The sequence below is a fragment of the Suricata suricatta genome, chromosome 3 (genome assembly GCF_006229205.1).
Source record: "Suricata suricatta isolate VVHF042 chromosome 3, meerkat_22Aug2017_6uvM2_HiC, whole genome shotgun sequence".
NCBI lineage: Eukaryota > Metazoa > Chordata > Mammalia > Carnivora > Herpestidae > Suricata > Suricata suricatta.
The window spans coordinates 131,014,672-131,038,352 of NC_043702.1; the positions used below are offsets into that span (position 1 = coordinate 131,014,672).

At 35.5% G+C, this 23,681-nt stretch overlaps 1 protein-coding gene across 3 annotated transcripts in view; it reads left to right on the top strand.

Moving 5' to 3' along the window:
• The window catches only part of TRMT1L (tRNA methyltransferase 1 like), a 36,199-nt gene extending 12,807 nt beyond the window's left edge, over positions 1 to 23,392 (top strand). For all 3 annotated transcript variants that reach the window (XM_029935189.1, XM_029935191.1, XM_029935190.1), the window contains exons 6-15: positions 369 to 492; positions 958 to 1,037; positions 4,153 to 4,402; positions 4,784 to 4,996; positions 6,584 to 6,774; positions 17,768 to 17,846; positions 20,106 to 20,269; positions 20,746 to 20,808; positions 22,699 to 22,825; positions 22,928 to 23,392. In XM_029935189.1, coding sequence (XP_029791049.1) covers positions 369 to 492; positions 958 to 1,037; positions 4,153 to 4,402; positions 4,784 to 4,996; positions 6,584 to 6,774; positions 17,768 to 17,846; positions 20,106 to 20,269; positions 20,746 to 20,808; positions 22,699 to 22,825; positions 22,928 to 23,180 — 1,544 coding nt within the window. In that variant the 3' untranslated portion in view covers positions 23,181 to 23,392. The remainder of the gene's footprint in view (positions 1 to 368; positions 493 to 957; positions 1,038 to 4,152; positions 4,403 to 4,783; positions 4,997 to 6,583; positions 6,775 to 17,767; positions 17,847 to 20,105; positions 20,270 to 20,745; positions 20,809 to 22,698; positions 22,826 to 22,927) is intronic.
• Positions 23,393 to 23,681: the final 289 nt, after the last annotated feature.

The following is a 23,681-nucleotide window of genomic DNA, read 5'->3' on the forward strand; positions in this document are numbered from 1 at the left end:
CCTATGTAAATGCAGCATAGTGTTTGATGAATAATAAACATATTTTAGAACTTATTCTATAAAGGTTTTATGTTAGGTTGATTGTTCTTAACTAGGTTTCATAATACAGATGTATTGATGTTGTAGGCATCATGTAGGTAATAAGATTTTAACTTGAACTTTAATTGCCCAAATGCTTAACTGAATGCTACTCTTTCCTAGAGACAGTACTGAACAGATCAGTTTGGGGTTTTTCTGTTTTGATATCTGCCCAATTGATTACATTAACAAAGTATTGTAAAGGAAAGTTATTTCTTTTAATGTATATTGTTTTCAGATATTTAGAATTATTCTGTATTTCACCGGAAATCTTTTTTTTTTAATCTTAGCTTCTGCTGCTAAACCACCTAATGAAATTCTGAAAGAGGCAGACACAGATGTACAAGTTTGTCCTAACTATTCTATACCTCAAAAAACTGATTCCTATTTTAATCCCAAAATGAAACTAAATCGGTAAGATGAATTGAAAAAAGGGTTATGGGACGTTTCAAATGATTACAAATGTGACGTTCTTTTTTATGTTCTAATATATTGAAATTCAAAACTGGGTACGGAATGAAAATCATCTATTTTAGTATTTCCTTCAGAATGATTGTTTTCTTTTTTTCCTACTGAACTGATTTCTTTCTCAGTAAAATAGGCCTGCCTATATAATTAATGAACAGGTTGGTGCTTTTGTGGGCAAGTTTTATTTATGAAACCATTATTCCTGGTGAATGCTTGTTTATAGAACCCAATTAGGTTGATAGTTTAATTTCACACATTCTTGTACTACTAGATAAGGAATATGTTACTACATCTTCTTTCAAAAATAGTTTGTATAGTAAATAGGACCCCCAATTCCCAGTATTCTTAAAATCTAGACTGATGAAGCCATGATGCAGTAAGATTATTTCAGATTATTATACTTTTTTCTAGGCAGCTAATATTTTGTACATTGGCTGCTTTGGCCAAGGAACGAAAACCTTTGGAATGTCTAGATGCCTTTGGAGCCACTGGTAAGTAATGAAACTTTTTTTGATCCCTATTTATCAGATTTATGCAGTATCTTTTCTTGGAAAATTTATATGGATATTATATCTAGCAGAATATTTTTTATAAAAAAATTAAAGACCTCAGGTAAATATATTTATTGTGGGGGAAAAATTTCAAATACATACAAAAGTAGAGAGTATAATAAATGAATCCCTGTGTATCTGTCGCTCAATTCAAAAATTATCAATTTATGCTTGTTCTTGTGTACATATTGCATGCACTTTCCCTCATACCTCCTTCCACCAGCCTTCCCCCCCATTACTTTGAAACAGATCACAAATACGCGCCACTTTATCTATAAATATTTCAGTTGGATCTCTAAAAGATAAGGACGTTACAAAAGTAAAACCATAATACCATTATCACACCTAAAAAACTTAAGAATAATTCTTTTGATATCATCAAATGTTCAAATATGCCTAATTATCTCACAGGTTTTTTAAAAAGTCAAGTAGGAATTCAGATGAAACCTATGCATTTTCGTTGTTTGAGATTTTTAAGTCTCTTTTTGCTCTGTATTCATTTCTATCATTTTGTTTGTGTGATAATTGTTGACATACAGCTTGTCTATATGTCTTTTGTCTTTTCCAGAGCCTAGATTTTTGCTGGTGGTATCTTCATAGTTCATAAAACCTGTGTATCTCCAGTATTTTTGTATATTGGTAGTTGGATCTTCAGGTTTGATCAGATTCAGATAGGATATATATATATTTTTTTGCAAGAATACTTGTTTACCTCAGTCAAGAAGTATTTGATATTTGGTTGTCTCTTTTTATGATATGATAAACTGCCTAGTCATTAGGCCATGGAGAAGGTGAAATATTAAAGACTGAAAACGTTTTCCTAAAAGAACTTAACAATAAAGAAAAGATCATGGAACAGTAGAAAGTTTCTAGGAAGCCACCTGTCCCTAATCTAAGTCTTTCTTTTTAAAGGTTATTGGGAAACTTGTAATAAAAGGATGAAAGCGTGAGTTAGCTCTCCTTTTCAAGTTCTTCTTTGCAGAGAAAAGTAGTGTTAAAAGCTATTTAATATCTTGCATAATCTGATCCCAACCTACTTTTCCAATTGTAGTTTCCAGCATTTTCCTTTTTACACAACACTTTGTCTTTACATTTTTTCTTTTTTTTTTTTTTTTTTTTTACCTTTTATCTATTTCACTCATCCCCTTACCCACATCCCTTCTGGCAACTACCAATTTGTTCTCTGTATTTAAAAGTCTGTTGTTTGGTCTTTTTTCTCCCTTTGTTCATTTTGTTTCTTAAATTCCACATGTGAGTGAAATCCTGGTATTTGTCTTTCCCTATTTCACTTAGCATTATACTCTCTAGGTCCCTCTGTGTTGTTGTAGATGGCAATATCTCACTTTTTCCATGGCTGAAGGATATGCCATTGTGTATATACCCCATTTTCTTTATTCTATCAGTGGATACTTGGGTTGTTTTTATATCTTAACTATTGTAAATAATGCCGCAGTAAACATAGGGATACATGCATTTTTTTGAATTTGTTTACATTATTTTTGGGTAAATAGTCAGTAGTGCAATTACTGGCTCATATGGTAATTCTATTATTTTTTTAAGAATCTCCATGCTGTTTCCCACAGTGAGTGCAACAATTTACATTCCCACGAGCAGTGCATGAGGGCATCTTTTTCTCTGCATCCTCACCAACACTTATCTTGATTTTTTTTATTCTAGCCATTCTTACAGCTGTAAGTGTGATATTTCATTTTTATTTGCATTTTACTCATGATTAGTGATGTTGAGCATGTTTTCATGTGTTTCTTGGCATTTGTATGTCTTCTTTGGACTCTTGACCACCTTCACCCAATTCCTCCACTTTCTACACTCCCCCCCCCCCCACCACTCTGACAACCAAAATTTGATCTCTGATTCCCTAAGTTTGGTTTTTTTAGATTCCACATATAAGTGAAATCATACGGTTTTTCTCTCTCTGACTTATTTCACTTAACCTAGTGCCCCCATAGTCCATCCATGATGTCACTAATGGCAGAATTTCTGCCTTTTTTATGGCTGAATAGTATTTTATTATGGGTGTATATGTGTATGTTTATCACATTTTCTTTATCCATCAATGGACACAGGTTGTTTCCATGTCTTGGCTATTGTAAATAATGTTGAAATGAACTACTTTTTTTCACCTAAAATCATTAAAGCTAATGTCTGGGGAAGATCTTTTCAGCCCTGTCCTTTAATGTTCCTTTGTAAACTTACATTAGTTCATAGCAGTCAGTCTGCATGCTTCCCCATCTCTAAAATGTAAATATTAGAACTTTCACAAGCTTGTTATGAGAGTATGAAAATTTTTGTAAAGACCATGACACATAGATGGTGAAATATTTACATTTATGAGGCACCTGTATTGAGAAGCTGGTCAATACTTTTAGTACTTGGGGATTTTCTAATCCACAGTGGCTGGGCCTCTGTCACCATCTCCCATTTTGTACTGAATGTCCCTTCTGCCTCTAATCCAGTATGTATAGAGAACCTGTAAAAAGAGCTTTCTTGGTCTGAATTCTTGATCTTTTGCTAAGATATACAAGGTTATTCTATTCAGTTCACAGTGATGCTGTTGTGGAGTGTTTGAAAAATATTGGTCCAGTAGAGTTGTTTTCCTATTTTGGTGCGTTAGGTAAACTTTAGCAGTAGGAGGAGTTCCACCTTCCTGTCACCCAAGCAGAGTAACTCCATTCTTACTCACATTGTATATTGGCTTTCTTTGTAAGATTTAGTTTGAAAAAAGCATTCCATTATAAAGAGATTTTAAAAAAGAAAGCTTATTCATCAGAATAAAGAATAAACAAAATTTTATTTAAATTGGGATTATAGAAAAGTTTTGGAAGAGTTATTAATGGAAATCTGTTGGACACATTTTTTTGTGTGGTAACTTTACTTCAGAGGCTTTGTAGTGAGCAAGTAGAAAAAGTTATGTATGAAAATATTAAGATTTTGAAATAATTTGTTTTTATTTTTATAATACAATATATATTATATGCTGTTTTTGCTCTTTAATTACTACAATTTAAAATTAATTTTCCTTCAAATTTTTCCTAAGGGATAATGGGATTACAATGGGCAAAACATCTTGGAAATGCAGTTAAGGTTACAATTAATGACTTGAATGAGAACTCTGTGACACTGATTCAGGAAAATTGTCATTTAAACAAGTTGAAAGTGGTGGTAGACAGTAAGGAAAAGGAGGAGAGTGATGATATTCTTGAAGAAGGAGAAGAAAAGCTTGGTAACATTAAGGTGACCAAAATGGATGCCAATGTACTGATGCATTTGAGATCCTTTGATTTCATGTAAGTGAAAAACTTTGCTGTGTCACTTTCAAAACTGGCCTGGATTTTTTGGGGGGCTGAGGGGTTAAAAATTAAGATGGTTGTTGTTTATTTGAGTTAATACAGTTTTTTGCCATTGGCCTAAGGAAAGTAGCAAGAACATTTTGTAGGATTTGAAATAAAATTCCTAAGCCTGACAGTTTTCCTCTAAACCTGACTGATTTTTATATGTCTAACATATCATATCATTTTCTTACATAACTTAAAAACAGAATTATATATTTAAGATAGATTTGTAAAGTACTTTGAATCCATGGAATTTTATCATTAGACATAATGACAATGGTAGCATTTTGATTACGAGTATGATTTTAAATATGTCTGTATTCTTTCTGATTTTAGACATCTAGACCCTTTTGGAACATCAGTGAACTATCTAGATTCTGCATTCAGAAATATAAGAAACCTTGGCATAGTGTCTGTGACTTCTACAGATATCAGTTCTTTGTATGCCAAGGCACAACATGTTGCCCGGCGTCACTATGGGTGTACTATTGTCCGAACTGAATATTACAAGGAGCTAGCAGCCAGAATTGTCGTGGCTGCCGTGGCAAGGTACCACTCTGACAACAATGCGCCTCGTGTGTTTGGGGGTGTGACAGAGTTACTATTGCAAACAGTGCCACTGGGTACAAATTCTGTACTCATGTCCATGATCTTGATTTGTTTGGTAATCTTATGTTGAATCTGTTATAATTTGATTTAAAAGCTTTTGTGTCTTGAATAGTTTAGTCTCCAATTAAAAATTTTATTAAAATAAGGGGTAATAAAGTGATAAAAATGAAAGTTAATTTTGAATCAGTTATTTTAACAATGTGTAGGGCAGGTGGGGGATACCACCGTGAAAATAAAAAGCAAAGATTGTTTTTAGGTGTAGAAAAAAAATCATTTTTTAATGTTCATTTCATCTCTTTACATAGTTAGAATAAAATGATGGCTTACACAGGTGCCCAGATGGCTCATTTGATGGAGCATGTAACTCTTGATCTCGGGGTCATGAGTGCAAGCCCCAAGTAGTTCAAGTTGAGTTCAAGTAGAGATTACTAAAAAATAATAATAATAAATACAAATACATTTTAGAAATAATGGCTTATATACTTGGTTCTGCAAAGTGATCTTACCTACAAAACAGAAAGTTCTCTTTTTCATCAGGATTTCTAAACAAAGCAAGGAAGACTTCTTTGAGCACCCATTTTACTCAGAAAATTATGCTAGAAGAAGAATATAACAATGTAATATAAACTGACCTGAGAACATAGGTAATACATGATCGGCCAGCTCATTCACTAGCCTCAACACTAGTTTTCACAGCAGTTAGATTCAAATTCTTACCTCAGCATAATACAAATTCTTAAACTTCATAGACCTTTGGGGTTATTCCTAATTAACTGAAAACTCCAATATCAGTTTGTATACCTACCAAGGATCTAGTGTATATACTTAAAAATGTTTATAATGTAACATCAACAAATTGAAATTAATACACATGAACTAAATTTAATACATATAATTGCAAAGGGAAAACTAAGTACATAAATGATGTATCAGTTAGAATTTAACCCAAAAGTCTGTAAAATTAACAGTGACAAAAACTTTGCGTATTCATTTTTCACTGAACATTCAGCATCTGGTATAATATCCTGCTTGTAGTCAGTACTCAATAATCATACTGTGTAGAAGCAGCTTTTATAGAAAAAAAGAAAAAGAAGAGTGGTGATGAAAAGAAACAAAGTGACACTGAAAATCAGAGAATGTAGTCTTTTTTTTATGCATGAGCATGAGCAGGGGAGGGGCAGAGAGAGGGGCACAGCGGATCCTAAGTGGACTCTGCGCTGACAGCAGAGAGCCCAGTGTGGGACTCAGACTCACGAATAGTGATATCGTGTCCTGAGCTAAAGTCCAACACTTAACAGACGGAGTCACCCAGGTGCCCCGAGAATGTAGTCTATTGAGAGGGTACTATAATGGAAAATGTCTAGTTACTGAAGATTTTGTCATACATCCTTTATTTCGTGTGTTTCAATTTGTGTAAAAATTATAGTAATGATCTGTAGTTTACTGTCCAGGTTAATAGTGTCAACATAAACATGCCAAACAAGGAAACACGATAAGCCCCCAAAATAACTTAAAAATTTTTTGCAGAGCTGCAGCCCGATGTAACAAAGGCATTGAAGTACTGTTTGCAGTGGCTTTGGAACATTTTGTGTTGGTTGTTGTGAGAGTTTTGAGGGGGCCTACTTCTGCCGATGAAACAGCCAAGAAGATTCAGTACCTGATCCATTGTCAGTGGTGTGAAGAGAGAATTTTTCAGAAGGATGGTAATATGGTAGAAGGTAAATTCAAGCTTCTCTTGCCTGTATATCGTGTTTATGTATAAGCCTCCAATGAATAAGTCTTTATCACATCCCTAATTACACATGTTGTTGTCCTTTGATTTTAAAGATTACAGTGCTAACTTTATTTCCTATACTGGATTTCCTTTCATCAACAGACAAGACATGCGTGTGAGTTTATTAAAGTTATTTACTCATGCTGTATTCAATTTATGCTCTCTAGTCTTGCCCTCTGTTGAAACATCTAGAAATAACTTAGATTCCACTGTCACTAATTTTAGGAACATACGTCACATTACCTCTTTGTCTAGGGTGTTTTAAATTATTAATTTAATTTTATAAAAATAATTATGTTTCTGGCTGAATATAAAAACCATCAGTTATAAAATTCATTCAGTAAACATTTACTGAGCCTCTACTATATGCCAGGCATGGGGAATCAAAGAAAAAAATGAGGCTTATGCTGTTTCTGCTTTGCTTTTCTGGGGCATAGAAACAGTTGCCCATTATTTTCTGTTATCGTGTGTTTTAGTATGGATTTTTAAGAACTCTTTCCGTATTAGAGTTTAACCCCTGTAATAGGAGTTGAAAATATTTTTTCTCATTTTGTTACTTCTGTTGGCATCCTTTTTTTAGTGTTATTTTGATTGCATTGAAGAGGATAGATAACATTGTGGTTTTCAAGGTTCCTAGTATGCTTTTCATTTGTGCAAGTACTTTTGCTACAGTGACAGTTGATAGAATGGAAGGCATCCCGTCATTGTTTCTTTAGTTCTCTGTGGTGCTTTCTGAGTCAGCATGAAATATGTATTTTTTTTTATCATGTCAAGAAAGTATCCTTCATTTCAAATTTTATTGTATTTTAGCAAGATGTTGAATTTTGTCACGTGTGTCAGCATCTGTGGAGATGATTATGTGGTATTTCTCCTTAGGTCTACTGATTTGAGTAATTGTAATAAAATTTCCCAATATTGCACGATTCTGACTTTCTGAAATAAACTACACTGCCAGAAAGTATTTTCTTAAGATGGATTCTGTTTGCAGGGCACCTGGATGGCTCAAGAGTGTTGGGCTCTGCACTGACTGCATGGAACCTGCTGCAGGTTCGCTGTCTCCCTCTCTTGCTTCCCCTCCCCGGCTTGCACTCTCTCAAAAGTGAATATATAAACAAACAAAAAAGATGGATTATGTTTGCAATTTTTTTTAAAGTTTATTTATTTTTGAGAGAGGGTGAGAGAGAGCAGGGGAGGGACAGAGAGAGAGAGAGAGACAGAGACAGAGAGAGAGAGAGAGAGAATGAATGAATAGCAAGCAAGGCTCCGTGCTGTCAGTGCAGAGCTCGATGTAGGGCTAGAACTCACAGACTGAGATCATGACCTGAGCTGAGATCAAGAGTTGGATGCTTAACCTACTGAGCCACCCAGGGGCCCTAATTTGCTAATTTTTGAAATGTTGTTTTAATATTCATAAATGAGATGGTGTATAGGTTTTTTTTTTTAGTGTAATTTTGGTTGGGTTTTGGAGTCTGTTTAAAAGGAATTTGGAACTTTGCCCTGTTTTTCAACGGTTAGAAACAATTTTAGCTCTGGCTTTTCAAAATTATTTACATAGAGTTGAGCCAAGTGGTATTCATTGTTTTTTTTTTAAATTTTCTTGGTTTCTGTGGTTATATTCTCATTTAAAAAATTTTTAATACTTGTCCTTTCTGCCTTTGCTCTTGGCTACATTAGATACTGGTTTATCTAGCCTAGTGTTCATTTTTATCTTTCTTTTTCTTAATTTTTTTTAATGCTTGTTTTTAAGAGAGAGAGAATGTGAGTGGGGAAGGGGGAGAGAGACAGGGAGACACAGAATCGGAAGCAGGCTTCAGGCTCTGAGAGATCACCACAGAGCCCAATGTGGGGCTCAGACTCACAAAGTATGAGATCAGGATCTGAGCTGAAGTTGGACACTTAATCAACTGAGCCACCCAGGTGCCCCTGTTCATTTTTTATCTTTTTTAATGTTTTCTTTTGTAGTAGTAAATATGTATTCTAAAATTTTAATTTTTTTTGTTTTAAGTAATATAGTGTGGCATCTTGGTACCATAATGGGGTATCTTCCATTTTCTGTTTATAATTTTTGTTCATTATACCATTTTTATGTTATTAGAATATGTAACATTTATATTCTATTTTGCCAATAGCATCTGTAAATTAAATGTAGTTAGTACTCATCATCATTCTTCTGCCATAATTTCTCTAACAATCTCTTAGTTTGCTAAATCGAACTTTCTGAGTTTACTCAAGAGTGTTCATGGGGGAAATACTCTTTGATGTGTTGCATTAAAGCTCACAGCCCATAGCCTTGATACTTAAAGAATTTAAAGAGTTTCTTTGAGTGCCTTGTTAAAGTTTTTATACTGTCATCTGTCCCTGAATATTATTGTAACTTTTTCTTTCAAAATTTTATTTATTTATTTTTAAATATAATTTATTATCAAGTTGGCTAACATACAGTGTATACACTGTGCTCTTGGTTTTGGGAGTAGATTCCTGTGATTCATTGCTTACATACAACACCCAGTGCTCATCCAACAAGCACCCTCCTCAATGCCCGTCACCCATTTTCCCCTCTCTCCCACCCCCCCAACCCTCAGTTTGTTCTCTGTATTTAAGAGTTTCTTATGATTTGCCTCCTTCCCTCTCTGTATAAAACTATTTTTCTCCTTCCTTTCCCCCATGGTCTTCTGTTAAGTTTCTCAAGTTCCACATATGAGTGAAAACATACATGATATCTGTCCTCTGACTGACCTGTTTCACGTAGCATAATACCTTCCAATTCCATCTATGTTGTTGCAAATGGCAGGATTTCATTCTTTCTCATTGTTGAGTAGTGTTCCATTGTATGTATAAACCTCATCTTCTTTATCCATTCATCCGTTGATGGACATTTGTGCTCTTTCCATGATTTGGCTATTGTTGAAAGTGCTACTATGAACATTGGGGTACATGTGCCCCTATGCATCAGCACTTCTGTATCCCTTGGGTAAATTCCTAGTAGTGCTGTTGCTGGGCTGTAGGATAGTTCAATTTTTAATTTTTTGAGGAACCTCTCTATTGTTTTCCAGAGTGGCTGTACCAGTTTGCATTCCCACCAACAGTTCAAGAAGGTTCCCCTTTCTCTACATCCTCATCAACATTTGTTTCCTGAGTTGTTAATTTTAGCTACTCTGACCAGTATGAGGTGTTATCTCAAAGTGGCTGAACAAAATTTTTTTTAATGTTTATTTATTTTTGAGAGAGAGAGCACAAGCAGGGGAGGAGCAGAGAGAGAGAGAGAGACAGAATCTGAAGGAGGCTCCAGGCTCTGAGCTGTTAGCACAGAGCCCGATGTGGGGCTTGAACCCATTAACTCTGAGATCATGACCAGAGCTGAAGTTGAATACTTACCTGAACAAGCCACCCAGGCACTCCTCAATGTCGTTTTGATTTGTATTTCCCTGATAATGAGTGATGTTAAGTGTCTTTTCATGTGTCTGTTGGCCATCTGGATGTCTTCTTTGGGAAAATGTCTATTTGTGTCTTCTGCCCATTTCTTCACTGAATTATTTGTATAGATTTTGGATACTAACCCTTTATCCAATATGTAACTTGCAAATATCTTCTCCCATTCCATCAGTTGCCTTTTAGTTTTGTTGATTGTTTCCTTTGGAGTGCAGAAGCCTTTTATCTTGATGAGGTCCCAATAGTTCATTTTTGCTTTTATTTCCCTTGCTTTCAGAGACATGTTGAGCAAGAAATTGCTGCAGCTGAGGTCCAAGAGATTGTTGCCTGTTTTCTAGGGTTTTGATAATTTCCTGTCTCACATTTAGGTTTTTAATCCCTTTTAAGTTTTCTTTTTGTGTATGGTATAAGAATGTGGTCCAGTTTCATTCTTCTGCATGTTGCTGTCCAGTTCTCCAGCACCATTTGGTAAAGATTGTAACTTTTACTTCTCTTATGTGACATGTTTATTTTACCTGGATGCCCAAAATCGTAATTATTTTTGAAATCCAGTAACTTCACTAGGGTATATCTTTTTAGGATTGGTTTTCCTAAATCATGGTGTACCCCTTCATAAGTTGAAATCTTTCATTTCAAGAGTTTTCTTAAATAGTTACTTAATTCTGGTATTTGTCTTACCTTTGTATTATTATGCCTATGCTAGATCTTCCCAGCCTGTCGTCTTTAACTGTCAGTTCATCTCTAGAAATGTTCACACAGATTTGTAATCGTTGCAACTTCTTCATTTATTGGCCCTTTTACCATTATGAAATACCCATCTCTGTCTTTGTGGTATTTGTCTGAAAGCTTATATTATATGATAATAACATAAACACCACTCTTGTAGTTACTATTTGTGTCATAAATTTTTCTCAAACTTTTACTCTCAGTCTATAAGTGTCTAATTGGATCTTGCCTTTTTTTATCCAGTCTGGTCATTTCTGCCTTTTGAGGAGAGTGTTTAGACAATACCTACGAAATAAATGTCATTATTGAGATGGTTGGCTTTATGTGAGCTCTTTTGCTATTATATATGAGTTTCATGTCTTTTTGCTGCTCTATTCCACCTTTATTGACTTTTTAAGTGTTAAACATATTTCAAGTGTGTCATATTACTCTGCTGATTTTTTAGCAATATATTTTTCAGTTATTTTCTTAATGGTTTCTCCCGAGATTACAGTATACATGTTTAACTGAGCTCTCTCAGGTTAATTTTGACTGAAGACTGGCAAAAGCTAGCAACATTGCTCCAATATACAGTAAAACTTTGGGTTGCAAGTAACTTGTTCTGAAGTGTTCCATAGGACGAGCAAACATAACAAATTTTAACTTGATAAGTGAGCTCTCATTAAGGGCAGGGACTTCACTTCCTGTTGCGCTACAGGCTTTCCCAGAACCAAGCCCATTATTAAAAGTCCAGGCTTAAAGTCCTACTGGTTTTAAGAATTCATGAAATTCAGCCTCTCTCACTTTTTTTTAAAATTTATTTTTGAAAGACAAAGAGAGACAGCATGAGCAGGGGAGGGTCAGAGAGATAGGGAGACACAGAATCTGAAGCAGGTTCCAGGCTCTGAGCTAGCTGTCAGCCCAGAGCCCAACGCGGGGCTCGAACCCACAAACCATGAGATCAAGACCCGAGCCGAAGCCGGATGCTTAACCGACTGAGCCACCCAGGTGCCCTTAGCCTCTCTCACTTTTAAAGCCAAAAGTTATGGGTATCCATCTTCCCAGAGCTTCCCGGTGTAATCATCTGTCCCTCTCCCCACCGCCAATGGGGACACTGTTTTGCTCCCCACTGCATTTCTGCTCTTCCTGCCCTCTTCAGTGTGGCCTCTTCTCTACCTTTAGTTGTGGGACTTGTCCTTCCAGTCTTCAGGTCATTTTCCGGGTTCTTTATGATGTATGTGTTACCTAGTTGTAGCCATGGGATGAGGTAAGGTTAACATCCCTCCTACTCCACCTTGCCAGCACTGGGGAATTTTTTTTTCTTTTAAACATTATTTTTGAGAGGGAGGGAGAGAGAGAAAGAGAGAGCGAGAGCACATATGCTCGTGAGCAGGGGAGGGGTACAGAGAGAATCCCATACAGGCTCCATGCTGTCAGCACAGAGCCCGGTGCAGGGCTTGATTCCATGAACCGTGAGATCATGACCTGAGCAGAAGTCAAGAGTCAGACACTTAACTGACTGAGCTGCCCAGGCAACTCTTCTCTTTATTCTGTTCTTTCCTTCTTTCCTTTTCAGAGGTGAGGTCCTTCCTTTTGAACTTAAATTTTTTCCCCAACTTTATTAAGATATCGTTAACAAAAGCTATGTAACTTTAAGGTATATAATGTGTATCATTGATTTCATATACATATATAGTGAACTAATTACCACAATAAGACCAATTAACACTTTCATTACCTCACAGTTACCTTTGTGTGTGTGTATATGATGAGAACATTTAAGATCTACTCGCAGAAAATTTCAGTTCTTTAGTATAGCATTGTTAATTACAGTCACTGCACTGTACACTATTAAATCCCCAGAACTTCTTAATCTTTATAAATGAAAGGTTGTAGCCTCTTACCAGCATCTCTTCATTTCCCCTACCCTCAGGTCTTGGCAAACACCAATCTACTTTTTTTTGGAGTTTAACTTTTTTAGATACCACATATAAATGAGGTTGTAAAGTATTTCTTTCTCTGATTTCATTTAGCGTAATGCCCTTAAGATTCATTCATGTCACATATTGCAGGATTTCACTCTCTTTTGTGCCTGAATAATATTCTATTACATATGTATCACGTTTTCTTTTTTTTAATTTTTCTTTTTTTGAGTATAGTCAACATACCATGCCATATTAGCTTCAGGTGTGCAACTTGGTGACTTGACAAGTTTGTACCTTGTGCCACGAGTATAGCTACCGTCTGTTCCAGTACCTCACCATTACAGTATCATTGATTGTATTTGTTTTGCTGTGCCTTATATTCCTGTGACTTATTCATTCCATAACTGGATGCCTGAAGGCCTGTATTTCCCTCGGCCCTTCACACATTTTGCCAAACCTCCCATCCCCTCGCCTTTAGCAACCATCAGATTTTCTCTGTATATATGGGTCTGACTCTGCTTTTTGTTTTATTCATTTCTGGGGCTTTTTTTAGATTCCACTTGTGAGTGCAATCTTATGGTGTTTGTCTTTCTCAGTCTGACTTATTTCACTTAGCATAACACCCTCCAGACCCATCCAGGTTGTCTCAAATGCTACAATGTTGTTCTCTTTTATGCCTTTGTAATGTTCCATTATGTGTGGAGATAGGGAGATATATATCCACATATACATCCACCACGTTTCCCTTATCCACTTATCTATTGATGGATACTTTGGCTATTTTCTATAATTTGGCTGTTGTAAATAATGCTGTAGTAAACATAGAGATCCATATATCCTTTCAAATTAATGATTTTGTATTCTTTAGGTAAGTACCTGGTAGTGGAATTATTGGAGCCTGTGGATTTCTACTTTTAATTTTGGGAGGAATGACCATACTGTTTTCCAGAATGACTATACCAATTTACATTCCCACCAACCATACACAGGTTCCTATTTTTCCATATCTTCATCAATACTTGTTATTTCTTGTCTTTATGATTTTAATGATTCTCACAGGGGTGAGGTGATATCTCATTATGGTTTTGATTTCTGTTCCCTGATGATTAGTGATGTTGAACATCTTTTCATGTGTCTCTTGGCCACTTGTATATCCTCTTTGGAAAAATGTCTACTCAGGTCATCTGCCCATTTTTTATTCCGATTTTTTTTTTTGATGTTGAGTTGTATAAGTTCTGTCTGTATTTTGGATATTAACCCTTCATTGGATATATCGTTTATAAATATATTCACCAATTCAGTAGGCTGAATTTTTGTTTTGTTGGTTGTTTCCTTTATTATGTGAAAGCTTTTTATTTTGATAAAGTCCTAATAGTTTATTTTTGCTTTTGGTTTCCTTGCCTCAGGAGACATATCTAGAAAAATGTTGCTACAGCCAATATCATAGAAATTACTGCCTGTGCTCTCTTCTAGGAGAAGAGATTGTTTCAGGTCTCACATTTAAGTCTCTAATCCATTTTGTGTTTATTTTTGTGTATGGTGTAAGAAGGTGGTTCAGTTTCATTCTTTTACATATAGATGTCAAGTTTTTTCAGCACTATTTTTTTAAAAGATTGTCTTTTTCCTATTGTATATTCTTGCCTCCTTTGTCATAGATTGACCATGTAATTGTGAGTTTATTTCTGGGCTCTCTATTTTGTTTCATCGATCCATGTATCTGCTTTTGTGCTATTTTTTCTTGATAATTTTCTTCTCAAATTCTCTTTTCTCTCTTCCAGGACATCATTTTAGCTATATCTTGGATCTTCTAGATTGATCCTCTAATTTTTTAAATAACTCTACTATTCATTTCTCTGGCATTTAGTTCTACTTTATAGATATCCCTGATTGTTATTTTCCAACTCTCCTTATATTTTTTAATTTTTCATTTTTTAAATGTTTTTTTTTTAATTTATTTTTGAGAGACAGAGAGAGGCAGTGAGAGCAGGGGAGGGTCAGAGAGAGAGGGACACAAAGAATATGAAGCAGGCCCCAGGCTCTGAGCCAGCTGTCAGCACAGAGCCCAACGCGGGGCTCGAACCCACAAACCGTGAGATCATGATCTGAGCCGAAGCTGGACGCCCAACTGACTGGGCCACCCAGGGTGCCCCTCCAACTCTCCTTTTAAAATTTGGGTCATATTTTGTCTTTTTTAAAGTTACTTCATATTTTATTATTTCTTTTTTAATAGTGTCCTATTCTTGTTTCACAGATACAAAATCTAATGTGTGCTAAGAATATTGGTTATAGTTGAGTGTATTTTATATTTAGGGGAGGATGGATTTTTTAGTTTAGTTTTGTATAATTGTTGCTGTTATTTTGTTATTTTAGGTCTTCTGTTTCCTAACTATATTTCTGTGTTATAATTTGGTTCTCTATCATGGTAGATCTCAAATGGCTGATGGTCTTTGGTTGTCCTCACTGAAAGTTGTTTGCAAGCACTGGAGTCAGGGCTTATAAACTGATGGATTTTGCTGTAATGAGAAGGCACCAGTTTGCCTTGTCACTAGGGGATCCCCCAAATGACAATAAATGTATTAGGTCTTTTCTCTTGGATTGGTAATGTTTTCTAGGACAGTCTTTGAATCTTCCATCAGCCTTCTAGGAGCCATGTGGGGGAACGAGACTTGGAAGATCTTATCATTTATGATGTCTATTATGCCTCTCTTTTCCTAAATCTCCTTATTCTCAACTGTGACTGATGCCCCTGGTTCCAGATCCTTGGTGGTTCAGCCTTACCCAAGATTAACTTTATCTTTTGATATGAGGACGCAGAGCCTGATTGTGGGTATTAGAGAAGGAAATGTAGGGGTCTTTATTTAAAAATTTTTTTAATGTTTTATTTATTTTTGATACAGAGCACGAGAGGGGGAGGGGCAGAGAGAGGAGACACAGAACCGGAAGCAGGCTCCAGGCTCTGAGCTAGCTGTCAGCACAGAGCCTGACGTGGGGCTCGAACCCAAGAACGTGAGATCTGACCTGAACCGAAGTCGGAGGCTTAACCGACTGAGCCACCCAGGCGCCCCGGAAATCTAGGGGTCTTAACTGACCTCCTTAAAAATTTTAGCCAGACCTCTTGTTTGCAGTATCACCCTCTACCTGTCTTTCAAGATGATCAGGACCTTCAATTCTCTGGTCTTTCTGGAGTCCCATAACACCAGCCGGCTTGCTGTTTTGTCAGTAGCCTGTCTACCCATTTCAGGTCTAGGCGTTCGCATTCTCTGACCTGCTAAATCAGTATCCCCTTGTACACCTTACTTCTGCTTTGAAGCTTTTATTGACATCTCTCATCATCTTCTGTTACCTCCTCTCCCATTTTATCCTTGAGTTTGATTTTTATTCCTTTGTCCTCATTTCAATAATACTTTAAGAGATCACAGAGATAAAGTACATGTTCAATCCATTGCATTTAAATAGAAGTCTCCAAATATTTTTTTAATTCCTCATCTAGAATTGTCTTCATAGCCTATATACCAATGACATGGACATACTAGTTTTCTTTCCTTATCATTTTTTGCTACTCGTAACTGATAGCCCTAAAATGATAGCTCTGACCTGTCAAAGAGGGAATTTGCTATTGCTGACCTAGAACTTAGAAATCCTAGGTAAGGGGCTTGGGAAAAGACATAGGTTGGTATGATGGGAGCATTTTGTAAATGCATCAAGAAACAAACTAATAAAAAAAATTCATGTGTGCTGCTGCCTGCCTGTGGTAAGTGGGTGTAACTGACAGAAATGTAAATATAAATTACCCTAATTTGGATAATATTGCTTATAGGTTTTATAATTTAGTTATTTAATGGTTCTAGGGAAGACTTCTTGGATATACTCATGCAATGCTGGAACATAGTTCTCAACAAATCTAATGATGATAAGGCTTACAGTTAAATACTGAAAAGTAGATCTAATAAAAACAGTGAGGGAAACCTTCAAGTAAATCTAAAATAAGATCTCACATCTGTGCATTATGGCATTTCATTCATTGGACAGCAATGGTATTGGAGAGCAATGAGTTGTAGACTTATGGCCCTACCACTGTAATTCTGAGTTCTGAATATATCTAGAACTGATTGATCAGATCAGGCCATTTCTAAGAAAGTGAATGATAACCTAGGAATGGCCTACGGGAAGTTAGCTGGAGATGGTCTGATTTAAAATGACTATTCTGGGGCTTAAGTGAACTGAATAGTCCATAGTAGAATATTGTCCCATTTTTGGAAACAATAATGCTAGCACTTCCCCAATATCTTTGTGATTTTATCAGGTCTCACATTGTTCTTTAAACGGAATTAAGATTCTTCTAACCTATATTTGGGGTGCTGAATATGAATCAAGCCTAAGGAATAATTTGTTTTCTTCTCAACTGCAGAAGTAAATACTAAGAAATGCCTTTATTTTGATGGGATGTTGGTTACATTTATTAAAACTCATCAGTCTTTTTCACATAACCTGTATAAATTTTATTGCATGTAATTTATGCCCCAGTCAGTTGATTTTAAATGGGTTTCTTGTGGACTTCTTTTAAAGATTTTCTCCTACTTAAATTATTTCATGTAGCATAGTGACTAAAACCTAGTAGAAGTTATGCTTCTAATAAGCCATTTGACATGGATTTCTATTACCTCTCTTAAGCTTTAATTCTCTGATCTGGATAAGTGAGATTTTAACAGTACCTACTTCAAAGAGTTGTAAGGATTAAACTTTTTAAATGCATATAAAATACTTAGCATAATACCTGGCACATAGTAGATCCTCATATAGTAGCAAATTATTAATATAACAATGACTATTTACATTGTCATTTCTTCTTTGAGTTGCCTTTTTATAATATTTTCACAGAAAACCCATATAGACAGCTGCCCTGTAACTGTCACGGAAGCATGCCTGGAAAGACAGCAATAGAACTTGGACCTCTATGGTATGTGCCTAAGCATAATATACAGATGGCCCCCGACTTAGGAGTTTTTGACTCTATAGTGGTGCAAAAGTGATACACATTCAATAGAAAGTGTATTTCAAATTTTGAATTTTGATCTTTTCCCACGCTAGCAATATGCAGTACGATCTTCTCTCACGATGCTAGAAAGTCACAGGTCCCAACCAGGCACATGGTCATGAGGATCAACAAACAGTTACTTAACAACGATTCAGTTTTTTCACTTTCAATATAACCAGCAAATTATATGAAATAGTCAAATTTATTATAAAATAGACTTTGTGCTGGATTTTTTTTTTGCCAGCTAGCTAATTTAAGTGTTCTGAGAATGTTTAAGGTAGGTTAGGTTATGCTACGATGTTCTGGGGGTTCTATTAAATGCATTTTCAGTTTAAGATATCTTTAACTTATAATGGGTCTATCAGGATATAATTTCATCTTAGGAATTATGTTGAGAAGGATCAGTATTCAAAATTGATTTACGTAGTGATTTATTATGTGTGTTAAAAGAACACATTTCAATGCAGTTTTTTTAAAAGTCTAGGCAAATATTTATAACTCTTCTACCTCTATGAACCTAAAGCGTTTTCTGTTTTCAGATTTTTCTATTTCATTATGTGACATTGAAATAGAAATTTTTCTATTTCATTATGTGACACTAAGAGACAGTGAGATCAAAGAGAGCCTGGCTCGTCTGCAAACTAGATAATTCATTTCTGAATAGGAAGAATGAGGCTTTTTCCAGCTGAGTTGTACAACTAGTATGTGATTATGAAATGATCACCGTAACTTCATAGAGATGGGTCAGCTTGCATGAGGTCTTTAAGAAATTAGTTTTAAATGAGAAGGGCATGTGATAGTAAATGCTTTTGTTTCAGGTAAAGCTGTTTAGATGGGATTTACCTGCAAGTATTTCCTCACTCAGAGCCGTTGTTCATGTCTTTACTCTCATGCAGAGTCTCTTCCTATTTCCCCAGATCATATTCTGTGTCCCCTCTGAAATTTTCAGTGCTTCAACCCAAAATTTCTAAATTCCATTATATAAATTTCACATTGATCATTCATTAGACACTTTAAAAATCATATATCTTTTCATATATATTTGGTAACCTAATAGTAATAGCTATCATTCATTAGGATTTTATGTGTTATCTTGTTAATTCCCATAACGAGTCTGTGAAAAGTTTTATTTTCTATTTTATGATGAAGAATATGAGACTCAAAAGCAGTAATTACTCAAGATTACATAGATGGTAAGTGGTAGAGCCAGTAGGAGAATTCAGGGTTATCTGACTCTCACATCTGTCCATTATACCGATCACTCTCATACGGGAAGTAGATCAGACTTCCCCTTGTGCCATTTTTTTAACTAAGTCACCATCATCTGTAATTCTCCTGTACCTACCCCGTCCCACTCCACCTCGCTATACACAAATTGGATTAAGATTTACTATTACTGACAATATGCATTATGAAAACTTCTATATCATACTGTGTGCCTGTCTAGGTCTTATTTAGATTTATAGGCTTTTATAGGATAAACACTGTCTTTTGTACTTTGGTATATCTTCCACACCCACATGTACCACATGTACCACAGGGCTGTACTCTTACACACCTTACCTGAGGGCTCAGTAAATTCTTTGATTTACTGTGCGTGAAAATTTCACGACTAATCCCACTAATTTAGGGAAATAACATGGTAAAAGGTGTGGGCGAATAGAAAATAATTTTAAATTAAACCATAAATTCTTGGGATGCCTGGGTGACTCAGTTGGTTAAGCATCTAACTTTGGCTCAGGTCATGATCTCATGGTTCATGAGTTCAAGTCCTCATTGGGCTCTGTACTGACAAGAGACTTCAGATTCTGTCTCCTCCTCTCCTCTTTCTAAAATAAATATTTAAAAAAAACCATAAGCTTTTTAAATTTCAGCATTTATTCCATCATATAAATTAAGTTAGCTGTGATTAAATTATGGAAACTTTCCTTTTAGGTTTATTTATTTATTTTGAGAGAGAATGTGTGGGGTGGAGGGCAGAGAGGGCGAGAAAGGATACCAGACAGGTTCTGCATTTAGTGCAGAGGCTGCTGCGGGCTTGCTCACACCATGAGATCATGACCTAAGCCAAAATCAAGAGTCAAGTGCTTAACCTACGGAGTCACCCAGGTGCTACTATTATTTTTAGTAGGTATTTCTCAAATCCAGTTCTCTATATTTTTTTTTTCTTTTTTTTTTCAGGTCAAGTTCCCTTTTCAATACTGGATTCCTCAAAAGAATGCTATCTGAATCTCTTCACCATGGTTTAGATGACATTCAGACCCTAATAAAGACATTAATCTTTGAATCAGAATGTACTCCTCAAAGTCAGTTTTCAGTTCAAACACCTTCAAATCTCAAGCAAGGTGACTTTTATATTCAGGGCTTGAAATAAGTAACAATTTTATTAAGATATATATGTATTTTTTCTAATTTTAGTAGATTAAAAGAACTAAAGGTCTGTTGTGATTTTATTACCCTATACCTGCTTTCTAGAAAGAGAAACCATAGGTAATTCTAAGAATACTGTAGCCAGAAATTTTCCTAATATCCATTGATACGGAAGCTGTATACTTATCATTCATTAAAACTGTTTTTGTCCTTTCTCTGGTATAAAATAGGCTTTTGTAGTTTTATCCAGCTATTGACACAAGGCTGGGTCTATTAGACATCCTAGTTAAGTCATTAAAAGCAGCAGCTGTGTAAATCTTGCAGCCTGTTTTTACCACAGAATCTCTTATTTCATAAAAGCAGTGTAGATAGAATTTAGTAAGCTTTTATTTAGTTTGAATTGTTGCTTAATATCATTCTGTAAGATATTATTCCCATGTTTTTATTTCAGAAGAATGTGGTGTGTTTATTAAAACTACAGAGGATACCACAACAGATAATTACATTGCACAAGGTATGTATGTGTCCTGTATATATATGTAAATATGTATTAGTGCAAAAACACAGAAGGGCAGGAAGAGATTGCTTTGGTGGCCTGTTTTAAAATACTTCTTTATCATATTATACTGACAACATAAGTATAAAAAAACTTGTTTATCTGGCATTTGCACAGTTCAAAATGTCTATTAATGTGTACTTCATGTTCACATCTTATCTGGTGATCCCCTTGAAAGAACTAGAAGACTTTGAAGAACCATGTGGAACCAAACTAAGCTTAAATTATATTTGATAGTTATATTCAACTTTATTCTAATTCTTTTAAACTTTCTCATCAACATATGTCACAATTCCATTAATTAACCAGAAGACCCTGTTCTCTGGCCATTAATAATTTACTCTATGGCCTTTCATATAATTTGGGATGTTTGCACGCACTTTAAAATATGGTTGTATTAGGGATTACAAATTCGTATCAAAAGGATTTTAAGATTTATAATGTCCGTGACTTAAAGTCTAAGGTTTTGTTTTTCTTTTTTAAAAGACCGCTTAGATTCTAAATGTGTTCTGAATCATAATAAAAGAGCTAGGATAGTGTTAAGGCAGAGTCACAGAACAATGCCCTTTCATGTCACTAATGTTATTTCACAATTACAAAGCTAAAATATGTTCCCAATTTTCAGAAATCATACTTCTTCCACATCGATCTTTCAGTTTATTACTAGCTTTTGAGAATTTAAATACTTGCCTGAGATAGAAATACATTTTTCTTGGGGTGCCTGGGTGGCTCAGTCAGTTAAGCATCCAGCTTCAGTTCAGGTCATGATCTCACAGCTTAGGAGTTTGAGCCCTGCATCAGGCTGTGCTGACAGCTCAGAGCCTGGAGCCTGCTTCAGATTCTGTGTCTCCCTCTCTCTCTCTCTCTGCCCCTCCCCTGCTCACTCTCTGTCTCTCTCTCAAAAAAAAAACAAAACAAAACATTTTTTTATAAGTTTAAGGTCAGATGACTAAAGTCAGAGTAAGATTTTGTCAAAGTAAATTGAGACCATTGTTCTAATAGATGTTCACAAGCACTGAAATTCTGGAGAGTTTTTGCTCTAAACTAAATTGGGTGATCTCGAGTGCCTTAGTTAATGGACATACAATATTCATTTGCTTGTTGGTGCTACCTCTCAGAAGTAAAACTTGTCACCTTGTTTTTGGTGGGAAGGGGAGGGGATAGATTTGTTTTCTTTTCAGTGTGTGTATGTGCTCATTTTTTGTGTGACTAGGCCAGGCTAACATGACCCCTACCCACACTGGAGGACAGGAGGGCCATGTCCAGCCAGCATCGGGGGATACAGTGGCTGACAGGGTTGAAATGTCAGTGACAAAGGAACAGAATTATAAGCTGTGATTTTTTTTTTGGTTGCCCAACATCTTAGTGTTGATCTTCAGAGACAAGAAAACTTCAACTCCTTTTAATATTATATGGTTTAATAACTACTAAATGCTCTTTCAATGGTCATGTTTAGTTGGCATCTTCAACTAATTTTTTAACATTCAAATCACCTAAAATGTTTTATTCGACTTAACTCTGCCAGAGAGAATAGGCATTATGGTATATTGCAACAAGCATTGGATTTAAGAGAATTATTTCACTCCTATTTGTTGTGTAACCTCGGCCAGGCCACTCACCTTCAGCAGGGGTGTCTTAAATTCTTTTTAGATAAGGTAAAATGTAAGCTTTAAAAATAAAGTCTCTGAGCAGTTGTTATATATAAAGAGATTTAGACTAATCTCTATGGGTTCTCAAAAATTATTGTAAGAATGATAAATATTTAAATCTTTCACAGTAGAAAATATCAGGCCAAAAAGAGTCACTAATAAGGTGTTCTATCTTATTTTGTGTATGTGTATGTTTCAGGAAAAAGAAAAGGTAATGAAACAATCACAACTTTAGCCAAAAGGCAAAAGACTGATGTCAGTGCTGAACATCCTCCCTTTTATTACAACATCCACAGACACAGCATTAAAGGAATGAATATGCCAAAGTAAGACAACCAGTGAATGGCAAAATGTGTATTCTCTATTTTAATGACATTGTGATTTACATAAAAATACAGAACCTCATTTTTTTCTTTTCCTTCCTGTAGGTTGAAAAAGTTTTTGTGCTATCTTTCTCAAGCAGGCTTTCGAGTAAGCCGAACTCATTTTGACCCAATGGGTGTTCGTACAGATGCACCTCTGATGCAGTTTAAATCGATCCTTTTAAAGTACAGCACCCCTACGTACACGGGAGGACAGTCAGAGGGCCACGTGCAGCCAGCATCCGAGGACACAGTGGCTGACAGGGTGGAAATGTCAGCGAATGACAAAGCAGAAGCAAGCAGTTGCAGAAGATGGTAAATGTAGAGAAGAGTTACTCCAGATGTCTGTCTAGATGGCCTGAAAGTTCTCTATACCAACTGTAGTTTTTTCTATTCTTTTAATTCAGTGGTGTAAAAATAAACAACAGTGCTGTTTTCATTCAGAAAATTAGCAGTTTCTAACTTAGCTAGTTTGGGAGCTATGCTTTCCAGGTTTTTCTTACTGCAAAGAAAACGAGATTTTATTGAAAACATTTCATATGAAGCCAAGTTTATGACTGAGATCACCCTACCATTTAGTAACTCAGAAAACTTTCACTTGCAAAGTGTCTGGAATTTTATGTATGTTCTGGAACTGTCCTTTACTCTTCTTGTTCACATGTCTACTCTAAACTGATTCATGTCTTTGTTTGTAGCACACAAAATGAAGCCAGAAGCCTTTTACATATTAAATTACCCTGACTAGAACAATGCCCTTTCATATCACTGTTATTTCACAATCACAAAACTATGTTCACAATTTCAGAAATCATACTTCTTT